Here is a 13577-nt window from a genome sequence, read left to right on the forward strand (position 1 = left end):
GGAAAGAATCTAAAATAGCCACACCTACAAGAAGGAGGGAGTCTTTATAGAAATGATGAAGAAGAGAGGGAGGCATTGTCCTCTTCTATAATTTCCCCCTTTCCACCTCACACACACCAAAAAATATAAATAAAAACCAGGGTATATATTTTGCATTTAGGTCCATTTGGATATGATTTGCAAAGATAATTTCTATTCGTCTGTCTGTTTTTGAATAAAGGAAAGTCATGCTCAGAGGTTCGTATAAATTAAAGATATGGAAGTATCTCATTGAAATTCTACTGATGTGCTGATCCTACCCCAGGACACCTCTCATCAAAAGATTTCTCTTGTAGTGCTGGTGCTAACTTATTAATAAAGATCATGCTTTCATTTGATTATCTACCTAATCAGGATTCACCTTCAGCTTAAGCTCATTAAGTCTGCTGCTGATAGAGTGTACTTGATGGTGGAATTACATCCACGCGAGACAGAAATGTGTTCAGGCATTAATGGTCAGAAACAAAGACAGAGCACCCTGTAAGCTCATGTCACCCCTTGAGTGGAGCATGTGAACTGCCTGCCCACCAAATAGAAACGGCTAGTTTTGTAGAGTAAGGGCTGAACATTATAATTAAATACACTTGGTAACAGAGCAACAAAAGTGACGACACACTAATTATTGCAAAAATCAAGAGAATAATACCCATTGTGTATATGCATCATGTTTTGGAAGTCTTCTAATGGGCTTTTATGTGAAACTTGTGAGCTAGATTCAGGATGCTGGTTGCTCCGTGTGCCCTAACCCAACTCCAGTGACTTGCATTTGACCTCTTTGCTTCCACTTGCTGGTCTTCTGGAGGAGTTGTAATACAAACCAGCCTAGTAACATTTCTCCTGGATCTCACAAAAACAGACAACTAGATCATCTTATTCTTACCTTATGGGTGGTTGCTCAGTTCAACTCCTATGGATAAATCCTCTTCTTTAAGTCCTTCTTGCCCTACAAATAGGAAACTTCACTTTTTGTTAGGCTGAGAAAGCTCTCGCTACCACAGTGCCACATTGAAAGAGGGCCCAGGAACAGCAGAGCTGTGCTGTTAACCGAGGCCAGGGTGTCCCCTCCTTGGAAACGCTGCAGCTCGGACTTGGCACTGTAATGGGCTAAATTATTTATCCAGTCGGATAAGAGAGAAGGCCACTAAGAGCCTCCTGAGTTAGTTTATAGCCTCAGTCCCTGGATTCAAACTGAGACAGGAAACAGGCCAGTTTACATCAGCAAAGAGAAAAAAAGACTTTTCCTTCAAAGTGCTGTTCCATCAGCTTTTATGCCTGGCATAAGCCCCATCCATGGTGAAAATAAGCTGTTCCCATCAATCTTCTAGGATTCATTGAGTACTGTGTGGCAGGCCCTGTAATATAAAAGATGCAGAATAGTGGCCTTTGCTCCCAGTAGCACACTCACTTGGACAGGCAGGGAAAGCATATGCAAAATTAAGCTTCTCATTCTTCATTTCCATACACACAACATGTCAGGCACTGGGCTAGGTACCGGGGATGCAATATGGAAAACTACAGGCCAGTGAGCAAGATAGGAAAGCAGGTGATGGTGAAAATAACACCTGACTGATGCAGTGATGGGCAAAGGGTGTAAAGTGACACTGAGATAAGACGGGCCAGGAGACACATGAGATTAATTTCTCAGTAAGTGATACACATAGTAAAAGCCATGAGATCAAAGCAGAGTTCTTAATTTTGGTTTTGAGATCGCTGTCAACAATATACTCCAGTATCAGTCACCACTCCACATATGCAGTTTGCGCAGTGACTCTTCCAGGACCTTCTCTATGTGAAGGAGAGCTGGTTTACCTGAGGCCAGTGCTTTACAGGCTTTTTGATTAGTCACACAGACCAGGCTGTGAGTCTGGATAGAATGAGGTCATTGATGAGAGGCGTGTCTGCAAATAAGTCATGTCCCTCCTTCCGGGGGGTTTACCTCAGTCTCCTGAGCCATCCTTCAGATCAGGAAATATGGCCCTGACCTTGATGACCTTTCACTGTGGACTTGGGAGGGGAAAACAAAAACAGTGCATAGAAATGTTCTTCTTATAACAGTGGATAGGAAATTTGTATGCAATTACTTTTCCAATGGAGAGTTGTACTTAAAGTCATGATTCTCTAAGTGTTATTTATATTCCTTGTTACAGTCCCTGGACTTCTAAATCTCATTTTTATCTCTTTTAAGACACCTGTCTTGATGTCCTCTATTTTGTTTATTTGCAAACATGGCCCTTTCCATCCCATTAATTTCTTAAGAGCAAGAAATATGCTTTATGCATCTTTCAGAACTCCTTATTATAACTTAGCACATTGCCTTACATATAATAGGCACTTAATAATTATCTGATGAATGAACTATATCATCCAAAACTGGAAGATGTATGGGGCATTTAGGTTTAGGGCCTTTCCTGAAATTTACCGAAAAATAGTCCTTCCCTAGTTGGGAAAGATCATGCAACTTAAGAAGAGAGGGAGAAACCAGCTTGCAATGATAAGTGATGGGAAGAACACGTTCCAAGCTAGCCCCATCAGCAAAAGCATTGCTAACCATCAACAGCAAGGCAGATGTCAAAGTCAGATTACCTTTACAGTCAACCGTGAAATTCTTATTATAAAGGAGATGCTCATGATGTGAACCAGCATTGGATATTGTAGAATATAATCCAGTGGTGGACCCAGTCTCACGCATGATCACAAACAAGGGGAACACTATGAATAAAAATGACATTAAATGTGGCTATGGAGTACATAGTAGACATCACTACTGCTTAGAAGTTGTCTTCAAGGTAGCACCTGGCATGAAAGAGTAAAGTTACAGTCCCATAAACCTTTGATACAAACCATTGCAGGGGGCGGTGCTGTCCACAATTGAGTTTCAGTTCCTGATCCTCTCATTTCTCCACATCATTCTCTGCAGGGGGCATTGGCTGTGTAGGTCGAGACAAGGGCCAGGTTCGAAAATGCCTTGACGTGGTGGAGATCTACAACCCAGATGGGGACTTTTGGCGAGAGGGCCCTCCCATGCCAAGTCCCCTCCTCTCACTCCGCACCAATTCCACCAATGCAGGGACAGTGGATGGGAAACTCTATGTCTGCGGGGGATTCCATGGAGCAGGTATTGGTCCAGTTTTAAACATTTTGTTACCTCCTTTGGTGTTGGTTTGACCTTCTTTAACTGATCCAATCATCACTAATACCCCTGAGAGCAACGTGAGCACTGCAAAAGCATGGCTTTTAGAGTCAGGGACCCTGTGCAAAATCTCTGGGCCTGGGTTTCACATGGACAAAGTGAAGCTGGCACATCCATAGGCTGTCGTAAGAATTAAATGGAATCAGTTTACAGCTATACCATCCTGAACACACCCGATCTCGCCTGATCTTGGAAACTAAGCAGGGTCGGGCCTGGTTAGTACTTGGGTAGGAGAATTAAAAGGGAATCTAGTTTGTACAGCATCTAGCACATAGCAGACATTCACTATATAATAGCTGAGTGTGAAGAGAAGAGAAATGGGAGAGGTAGCCTAATGCTTATGGTGAGACTAAAGGAGAGATTTTAAAATGGGAAGAGTAGATGAAAGTGGAGTAGTGACCAGAAGTGTTGGGTTTTATCTGATCAAGACTCAGAAAACTCTCTTATTCCTACCCCATGACTACCACTTGAAATAAATGGCTTGAAAGCATTTCTAAAATAATACCTAATGCATGTATTTATTACTAAACTTGTTTTCCATATATCTAATTGTACCATCACTGCCTTCTACAGTATGGATTCATAATTTTTTAATGTAACAATGAGATTCCAAACTATGCATAAATCTAGTAGGCACATGCCTCCAAAGTTTGATTAGTGGCATAAGTAAATAAGGCAGAATGCAGTTACATTAAAAATGACTAACTGTTGAATTACATTCTCACTAACAGAAGCACAAGGCCAGTACATACCTATGAAACATGTGCCTCAAGAGCACTTAGAATTTTGGAAGAATGCCAGGTTAAAGTAAAGCTGATACTGCAGCAAAGCAGAGCCTTTTGCAAGCCTGCCTTCACTCTTTAAGCACATGATATGTTAAAGAATAAGACGGTTGCTGGGCACGGTGGCTCACGCCTGTAATCCCGGCACTTAGGGAGGCCGAGGAGGGTGGATCACGAGGTCAGGAGACTGAGACCATCCTGGCTAACACGGTGAAACCCCGTCTCTACTAAAAATACCAAAAAATTAGCCAGGTGTGGTGGTGGGCACCTGTAGTCCCAGCTACCTGGGAGGCTGAGGCAGGAGAATGGAGAACGGCATGAACCCGGGATGCCGAGCTTGCAGTGAGCGGAGATTGTGCCACTGCACTCCAGCCTGGCAACAGAGCGAGACTCCAGAAAAATTAAAAAAAAGAATAAGTCGGTTATTACAAATTAAAACAGACTCAGGAGATAGAGGAACCAAATGCAGTGGTGCGATTCAAACAGATAATCTAGGAAATTTGAATGTGGACCAGGGTATTAGATGACATTGTGGAATTATTAGTTTTGTTGGGAATAATAGTTGCATTGTAGTTTTATATAAAAGATAAAGAAAAAGCCTGAATAATAGAGATTGTTTCGAAGAATTTGTGGGTGAAGGCCGAGCACAGTGGCTCACGCCTGTAATCCCAGCACTTTGGGAGGTTGAGGCAGGTGGATCACGAGGTGAGGAGGATCACGAGGTGAGGAGATCGAGACCATCCTGGCCAGCATGGTGAAACCCCGTCTCTACTAAAAAAAAAAAAAAAAAAAAAATACGAAAATTAGCTGGGTGTGGTGGTGCATGCCTGTAATCCCAGCTACTCAGGAGACTGAGGCAGGAGAATTGCTTGAACCAGGGAATCAGAGGTTGCAGTGAGCCAAGATCGTGCCACTACACTCCAGCCTGGCAACAGAGCGAGACTTCATTGGAAAAAAAAAAAAGAGAAAGAAAGAAAAAGAAAAAATAATTTGTGGATGAAAATGATATACTGTCTGAAATTTGTTTTAATCTATTCCAGCAAATATTGTTTTTAATGGCAAGAGGTGGCAGGAATACATTGAAAGTTGCCATAATAAAAACTTTACTTTTTCTTTCTCTATTTGTTCTTCAAAACATTTTTCAAAGAGGTTTTTAAAAAATTGTTTTAATCTCTTTTACATTAAACATTACGTGCCATGCTTGGGTAAAGTTAGAAGAGTTTCTTAGAGAGATGAGAGAAAATATTGCATCAATAGAACAGGAAAAGGATATTTAAAACATTTCTTGGAGATTAGAAAATATAGCAGAAATTAAATCCAATGGAAAATTTGGAAAGTATAGTAGAGGAAACTTCTCACAAAGCAGAACAAAAAGCAATTGTATGGAAAATTAGAGAAAGAGAAATTGAGGTCAAGAGATCCAACAGGAGTTGGTTAATGGCTAAACAGAGAAAACAGAGGGAAATAAATTATCCATGAAGTACATTTAAAAATTTTCCCCAAACTAAAGTCATCAGATTGAAAGGATATACAAATGCCAAGAACAAAGGATGAAAATGGACCCAAACTAAGGCACGTCATTGTGACATTACAGAACACTGGGGAAAAAATAAAAGGTCGTAAAAGTTCCTAAAGAGAAAAAAACAATAGTTTTACACTAAGTGCCAAGAATCAGCCTTCTGAATGACAACATTGGGAGCTAGAAGAAAATGAAGCAAATGCTGTCTAAATTTCTATGGAGAAAATTACTTTCCACCTATGATTCTATGCCTGCTGAACTATTAAGTGTGAGGGTACATTTTCAGACACCCAGTGCCTCCAAAATTTTTTCTCCCGTGTGCCCTTTTATCAGGACATGCTTCACCAAAAATGAACATGTAAACCAAGAAAGATAGACATGGAACCCAAAAACAGAATTAAACATAATAGACAGAAAAGGAAATCAGTGGAGGATATTGAGGGGAGATTCAAGAAGCTACACAGCAGGCCGAAAGAGTGGCCGGAATGGAATGGAGCTGGTCAAAGGGCTCTGTGAGAGATGCCTTCAAGATTCCAACATTTGGAGAAGAGCAATGAAAACCAGCAAAAACAAAATGAGACAAAACAGTAAGTTGTGCAGAAAAGGAAAAGTATGCCACACAGTCCATTTGTGAATAGCATTTATAACAATATCGTAACAAAAATACTCGATACTGAGCTGACCAAAACTATGCCTTAACTGTACTGGAAAATGTGGAAACAGACCATAGGTAGATAGGGTAGGAATGTGAGAGGAAGCCAAGTCCACATTCTTCACAGTGGAAGTCAAGAGTTAATGCCTTCATCTGACAAAGCAAGAGGCGGAAGTAATATAAAAAGTGTTATTTATAGAGACCATGGTCAGTGTCAGCAGAATCAGCCGGAGTGGAAAGAGAAGCAGTGAATGGGGAGCAGGTCAGGGAACAACTGTTTTTAAGGAATAAGACTTGTAAAGCGGATCTTTAAATCATGCAAATGTGTAACTAATAAAACAAAACCTAAATTTAAAATATGTAAATATAGTGCATATAATAGAAGAATAACAAGAGTATTAAGAAAAATATGAACAAGTGAGTCTTTTGGGAGATAATTTTCCATGGGTCTCAAGTGTTTATGCATGTCTTATGAGCAGAGGTACTGACTGCTTTTGTTCTGGACTATTTCTTCAAGCATCTTTGATAGCATATAGCCTTAGAAGATATAGTATCTCCATAGCAAAGAGCAGGCATGCTCACCGGTCATTATGAAAAATTCAGGTTCCCTAAGCTCAGCATTTCTTTCCAGTAATGCAACCCATTGATTGTACAGGTGTCAGCTGGCACTCTGCATATTGTCCTGTGAGAATAGGTCAAAAAACTGGCATAATAACTGGCATAAAAATGCTGATATACTAGTTGCCACTATTGCTGTAACACTGTCTTTCATCTCTGACCCAGAAATCTGATGTCTTCTATTAGCATCCATGAAACTGTAGCAAGCTTACTTACAAAATCCCCGACTCTTTGCAGTTCTTGACAGAGTCCTGGCACTCACCAGGAGGCTCTGTTCTCCACCTCCAACACAGAATGAGGGAGCCAATATTGTGTTTCAAAAAGGTCAGAACTCATAACACCAATCCTTCACAAACTCTTACAAATATACAAGAGGAAACAATTCCAAACTCATTCTTTGAAACCAGTGGAATTCTGATACCAAAACTAGGCAGAGACTGCAAGAAAACTATAGGTTAGTAACCTTTATGAATATAGATGCAAAAATCTACAACAGAATACTAGCAAACTGAATCCAGCAACATGCAAAAAGAGTTATACACCATGACCAAGAAGGATTTATCCCAGAAATGAAAAGTTGGTTTACCATTTGAAAATGAATCAATGTGTGGGAGGAGGGAGAGCATCAGGAAGAATAGCTAATGGATGCTGGGCTTAATACCTTGGTGATGGGTTGATCTGTGCAGCAAACCACCACAGCACACATTTACCTATGTAACAAACTTGCACATCCTGCACATATACCTCTGAACTTAAAAGAAAAGTTGAAGGAAAAAAAAAGAAAACAAATCAATGTAATACACTATATTAGTAGAATAAACGGGAAAAACAGGATTATTATCTCAATAGATTCAAAGAAAAAAAAATAGATGTACCCTTTCATGATATAGATACTTAACAAACTAGAAATAGAAAGTAACTTCCTCAGCCTGATAAAGGGTATTTATGAAAAATCTACAGCTGACATCATACTTAATGGTAAAAGACTGAAAGGGTTTCCCCTAAAATCAGGAAGAAGACATGAATGCCTACTCTTGCCACTTCTCTTCAGCATTATACTGGAGGTTCTAATCAGTAAAATTAGGAAAGAAAAAGAAATATAAAGCATCCATATTGGAAAGTAATAACTAATTGCATAAGACATAATTTTTTTTAGAAAATCTTAAGGAATTATTTGAAAAAGCTACTAGAGCTAATAGGTTCAACAAGAGTGCAGGACATGAGATCATATGCCAAAAAGTTGTGTTTCTATATACTTTTAATGAATAATTAAAAACTGAAATTAAGAAAACAATTCTATTTACAATATCATCAAAAAGAATAAAATACTTAGGAGTAAATTTAACAAAAAAGTATAGGATTTGTACACTGAAAACTGCAAGACATCATTAAAAGGAATTAAAATTCTATGTAAATGGTAAGATACTACATACGAAAATTGATAGGATGATCCTAAAATCTATATGGAAATGTTAGAGACCCAGAAAAGCCAAAACGATCTTGTGAAAGAACAAAGATGAAAGACCCACACTTCCTAACTCCAAAGCTTACTTCAAAGCTATAGTAGTCAAGATGGTGTGGTACTGGCATAATGAGACAAAACATATTGATCAGTAGAATAGACTTCAAAGTTCAGAAATAATCCCTCCATTTTGGTCAACTGATTTTCAACAAGGCTGCCAAGACAAGTCAGTGAGGAAAGGATCCTTTTTTCAACAAATGGTGCAGGAATAATTGGATATCCACATGCAAAATAATGAAGTTGGAATCCTACCTCACACCATGTACAAAAAGGAACCCAAAGTAGATTAAAAACCTAAACATACAACCTAAAACTCTTAGAAGAAAATGTAGGCATAAATCTTGAAGTCTTGAATTAGGTGATGGTTTCTTAGAAATATCAAAAGCACACATACCAAAAAAAAAGTAGATAAGTTGTACATCAAAAATTAAAATATTTGTGCTTCAAAGAGCAACAACAAGAACATGAAAAGACAATCCACAGGATGAGAGAAACTAATTGCAAATCATATCTGGTAAGAGACTTGTATCTAAAATACATTAAGAAATCTTATAACTCAATAATAAAAAGATAACATATTTTTAATGGAAAAAGGACCTAAATAGACATTTGTCCAGTGAATATAAACAGATGACCTAGTGCTCAACATCATTAGCCATGAAGAAAATGCAAATCTAAACCATGATGAGATACACTTCATACCCTCAAGGGTGACTATGATGAAAAAAAGATAAATAATAACAAGTGTTGACAAAGTTTGGAGAAATCAAAACCACCATACGTTGCTGGTGATAATATAAAATGATGCAGCTGCTCTGGAAAAGTCTGGCAGTTCCTCAAGAGGTTACCACAGAGTTGCCATACGATGCAGCAATCCCACTCCTAGGTATACAGTCAAGAGAATTGAAAATGTATGCCCGCCCTTGTACATGAATGTTCACAGCAGCAGCATTCGTCTCAGCCAAAAAGTGGAAACAACCCAAGTGTCTGTCCACAGATGAATGGATAAGTAAAATACCGTCTGTTCTAACAGTGGAAGATCATTTGGCAATAAAAACGAATGAGATACTAATAGATGCTACAACATAGATGAACCTCGAAAGCATTATGCTAACTGAAAGGCAATCACAAAAGACCACATATCACATGATTCCATTTATATGAAATGTCCAGAAAAGGCAGATGGATAGAGACAGAAAGTAGATTTGTGATTGCCAGAAACTGGAGAAAGGGTGAATGGGTAGAGACTGCTAATGTGCAGAGGATTTATTTTGGGAGTGATGAAAATGGACTGAAATTAGATAGTGGTGATGGTTGCACAGCTCTGTGAATATACTAAAAACCATTTTATTATACATTTTCAAGGGGTGAATTTTATAATATATGAACTATACCTCAATAAACCTGTTGTTAAAGTGAGAAAGTCAGAACTCTTTCTCTTATTTCCCTCACAGTAATCAGCTTGGTGTTTGACACTAACGAGGAGAATTAAGCTGAACTGCCCATGGGGAGGGTGCTTGGAGGCAGGTTCCTTGAGTGAAAGAGGCAGAAATGGCCCATTCCGGAGACAGTTAGGCTTCCTGAGACAGAGAAGACAGTGGTGGCAGATGACACCTAGTGGCAGGAAACTATTCACTGCTATAAGAACATCCAAGGGATAACAGCACTGTGGCCTTAGGTACCTGCAAAAGATTTCTGTGGTTGGCACACAGAAATCCTGCCTTTTAAGGGACCCCGTGGGCTTGGACAGAGGGCATCTTGGTGATAACCACAATGAACTGAATACTGAAGAGCCACTCTCATGTTTTCTAGCTCAAGTGTACCCTCAGGATTCTTGTATATCTCACAAAGAGGAGTTGCTCCCAGAGGGCTCAGCCTTGTCCCTGCTGACAAAGCCCCTACTTTGGCTCTTGTTCCAGCTGTTGGCCCTTTGAGACTCAACTGCATCTTCCTTCCAGGCTCTGGTTTCTGTCTGTTTCCCCGAACTCTGGTGCAGGGTCCCCGCATTCCCTGCTATGGCAGCCCATCGGCAGGCACACTTGTTTGCCACCTGCGGCTGTCTTCCCTTCCGCCAGGATGGCAGGGGAGCTCAGAGAGCAGGCTGAGGGAGCAGGGAGGTCTCCTGTTTCTCCACTTCAACTCTACACTGGCTGCCAGTGGGACCCGCTCTGGGCAGGGGGATTTCTTCCCAGAGTCCAGGCTAAGTCCCTTCTGCCTTCAACCCATCTGAGCCATTTTCATCATCTTGTTTGGCTAACTTCTAGGGGACCCAAGCAACGTTTTCACCTCGGTATCAGCCCCTCCAAGTCTTCCTTCCTTCACCCAGGACTGGAAAGGCTCTCTGCCTCCCCTATCTGTCCAGCAAGAACTTCCCTCAAATCACCCCTCTGCCTCCTCTAGTTTAGCATTGTGGCACAGTCTTAATGGTGAAAAGCCTCTCTAGGACAAATGTGAATTATCAGAAAGAGAAAATGCACATTGGGAAGTACTTCAAAAATGAATTCTTTTAGTAACCAATGCAGATTAAAATTGACAGCTGACAGTTAACTGGTTACCCTGTGCTAAGGAAAATTCTAAGCACTTTGCACGTGTTAATTTATTTGATTCTCTCAACAACCTGCAGCTATTATTTCCCTTATTTTAAAGGTGCAGAAACTGAAGACATATAAAGAAGTCAAACAGAGGGTAAATGTTGAATTTGGGATTCAAAGTTAGATAGTCTGGCCCCAAAGTCTGTATTTTTAGAAGTAGGCTAAACTGTCTCTCCATACCAGACAAATCAAATCAGAATATTTGGTTATGGAGGCTGGGCATCAATATTTTTTTTAAGTCTTCAGGTTATTCTAACATGCAGTCAGGTTAAGAGCCACTGCACTGGCTGATGTCTGTTGGGTTTTCATTCAACAAACTTGTATTGAATGCCTTTCTAGGTAGTAAGCCCATGCTAAACCCCAAAGATACACATACAAACATGTTTGCTTCCAGCCCTAACAGAGCTAAGTGAGGGCAAAATAAGGAAGCTGCTGTATTGGTGGGATGATGGACTCAGCTAGCTGCTTAGAATGTAGTTGTGCTTCTTCAAGAAATAGCTGATTCTAGGTTTGGAGCACAGAAATTGCAAGGTAGGTTGGGATATCCTGTTATACCAGAAAGCAGGTACGTTGTCAAAGACTTAAGGGAGTCATGAAAAGACAGAGAAGCCAGCCTCAAAGGGCAGTCAGTGGCCAGATGTAAAATAATTCAAACATCAAAAATCATAATTGACTATAATTGACTGAAACACATTGAATCAAAAGCCAGGTAATAAATGTAGAAGTCATGACAGAAGGATAGCCAAGATCCTAATTTGTATAATAGTTGGTTCAGTCAGAAATCAGCAGTGGATGCTAAAAGCATCGGTTGAAAGGTTATAAAGAACAGGATAGTCACATGGCACTGACGATGTATTACCTGATAAATCACAGACTAATTACAACACGAAAAAATATGTACTTTTACAATGGAGAAACTGGATGGCCACTGCTGTAACCAAATAATCATCACTAATAATGATACAATTTTGTACTATTTGCTTCCTATGTCATTCAGTATAGAGTCTTCTCATGTCCCCACCACCACCAAAATACTTAACTTGTGTCTAATCAAACCTCTACATTTTACCTCCAGTTGATAGGAAATAGAGGAAGAACAAAGTAGACGACCCTATGAGGAGATAGGTGAATTCAGCACGTGGGACATTGTATGAGAAAACTGACCCTGACTCAAAAAAATTAATGTCACGGGGGGGGACCTCAAGATGGGGGCCTTCCTAAATGAAACGAGACCAGAGAGACATAATGACAAAATATAATGTGTGAAGGGTGGTTGGATGACGGTTTGAAAATAACAGCTATTTAGTTATTCTGGGGGCAACTGGGGAAAGTAGAACATGAACAGGATTTTATTCAATTTTATAGAATTAATGTTATTTTTTTCTTAGGTATGATAATGGTTTGTGATTATATAAAAGAATTTCCTCATCCTTAGAAGTATGCTGAGTATTTAGGAGTGTCTGTAATTGATTTTTCAAGGTTTCAGAAAAAAAAAAAAAGACGTGTGTGTACGGGGTGGGGATGTACAGCTAATAAGGCAATATGCTAGCTATTATTGACTCTAGATGCAGAATACACCGGTATTCATTGTACTATTCTTTCACCTTTTCTGTGTGTTTGAAATTTCTCAAAATAAAAAACTGCTAAAGGAACAAAGCTTTGGTAGACACTAGCTATGGTGGCCACTATACTACAAGTCTGTTTTATCCTAGTACCAACGTCTACAGAGAAAAAGATGGTATGATGGAAGTACTTTGTTTTACCTTTGGCATCCCTGTGTCCCCCAGCCCCATCCTGGAGAAATTGTATTGAACTTATGATATCCTGGAGGAGAGTTACTATTTTCATTTTCAACTTCATATCCGTCCTACAATATATACCATATATCCATACATACATACACTGTCTATATCATATATATATATATATATATATATAAACCCTCTATTTCCACAAGGAATGGAGACAATTTACAAAACAGGCATAGACAGAATAAAACTAAAAACATGCTTAGCGGTAAGTGCAGAGAGCAATTATATTAGCAAACCTAAGCTAAGAAACATTTCCAGAATTTGGCCCAGCTTCCTAGTCGCCAAAGCGAAGAAAGAAAAATGATGGGTTTTGAAGCTTTTGTGGGAGGCATCTGACTCTCTGCTTCTGCTGCTTTCCCCTCCTAAGTCTGCCTCATGCTTTCCTTTGTCTTCTGACTGTGTCCTTCCCAGGGGCTTCCATGATACGGAAAGAGGGCTCCACAGCCATCAGTTTCATCCTGCACTGTCCCTCCAGCCTGACAGCACTGCTCTCTTTGATGCCAGAGCAGCAGACTGTGGACAGATTTTTGTATGGGCCATCAGGAAGGGAATGTCCTTCAACGGACAGGAACCTCCTGTCCCTTAAGAGTGAGAAGCTAAGATCCCGTCCCCAAATCCTGGAGCCTCACCACATTCATTCACCACCTGACTGCTGAGGGCCAAGTTCCCTGTTCCATACATCTGACCTGTTCTTTCCCCTCCAGACCACTCTGCTTTATTTTCCAATCCAGTTTCCAAGTATAAAAATAATCGTCTGTCTTAATTAGTTTGAGTTCCCCCAAAGCCTACCTTGAAACAAGGCTCTGGGTGCAAACAGTTTTTTTGATGGGGAGGTGCTGCCAGGAGGCTACTA

At 39.9% G+C, this 13577-nt stretch overlaps 1 protein-coding gene and 1 long non-coding RNA gene across 4 annotated transcripts in view; one reads left to right on the forward strand and one right to left on the reverse strand.

Annotated features, from left to right (window-relative positions):
* The window catches only part of KBTBD12 (kelch repeat and BTB domain containing 12), a 76401-nt gene that overhangs the window by 42576 nt on the left and 20248 nt on the right, over window positions 1–13577 (forward strand). The window contains exon 5 of one of the 2 annotated variants that reach the window (XM_009181374.4): window positions 2957–3154. The exons of the other annotated variant lie outside the window; for it this stretch is intronic. Within the exon in view, the coding sequence (XP_009179638.2) occupies window positions 2957–3154 (198 nt within the window). The remainder of the gene's footprint in view (window positions 1–2956; window positions 3155–13577) is intronic. 2 annotated transcript variants of the gene reach the window in all.
* The window catches only part of LOC116273730, a 33582-nt gene that overhangs the window by 5714 nt on the left and 14291 nt on the right, over window positions 1–13577 (reverse strand). The window contains exons 1-2 of one of the 2 annotated variants that reach the window (XR_004182081.1): window positions 2881–2967; window positions 920–2748 (exon numbers count right to left, since the gene is read on the reverse strand). This is a non-coding gene — a long non-coding RNA (uncharacterized LOC116273730). Of the gene's footprint in view, window positions 1–919; window positions 2749–2880; window positions 2968–13577 lie in introns of those variants that run through there. The other variant, XR_004182080.1, reaches the window with a different exon arrangement.

Source organism: Papio anubis, chromosome 2, assembly GCF_008728515.1.
Source record: "Papio anubis isolate 15944 chromosome 2, Panubis1.0, whole genome shotgun sequence".
In the NCBI taxonomy this organism is placed as follows: domain Eukaryota; kingdom Metazoa; phylum Chordata; class Mammalia; order Primates; family Cercopithecidae; genus Papio; species Papio anubis.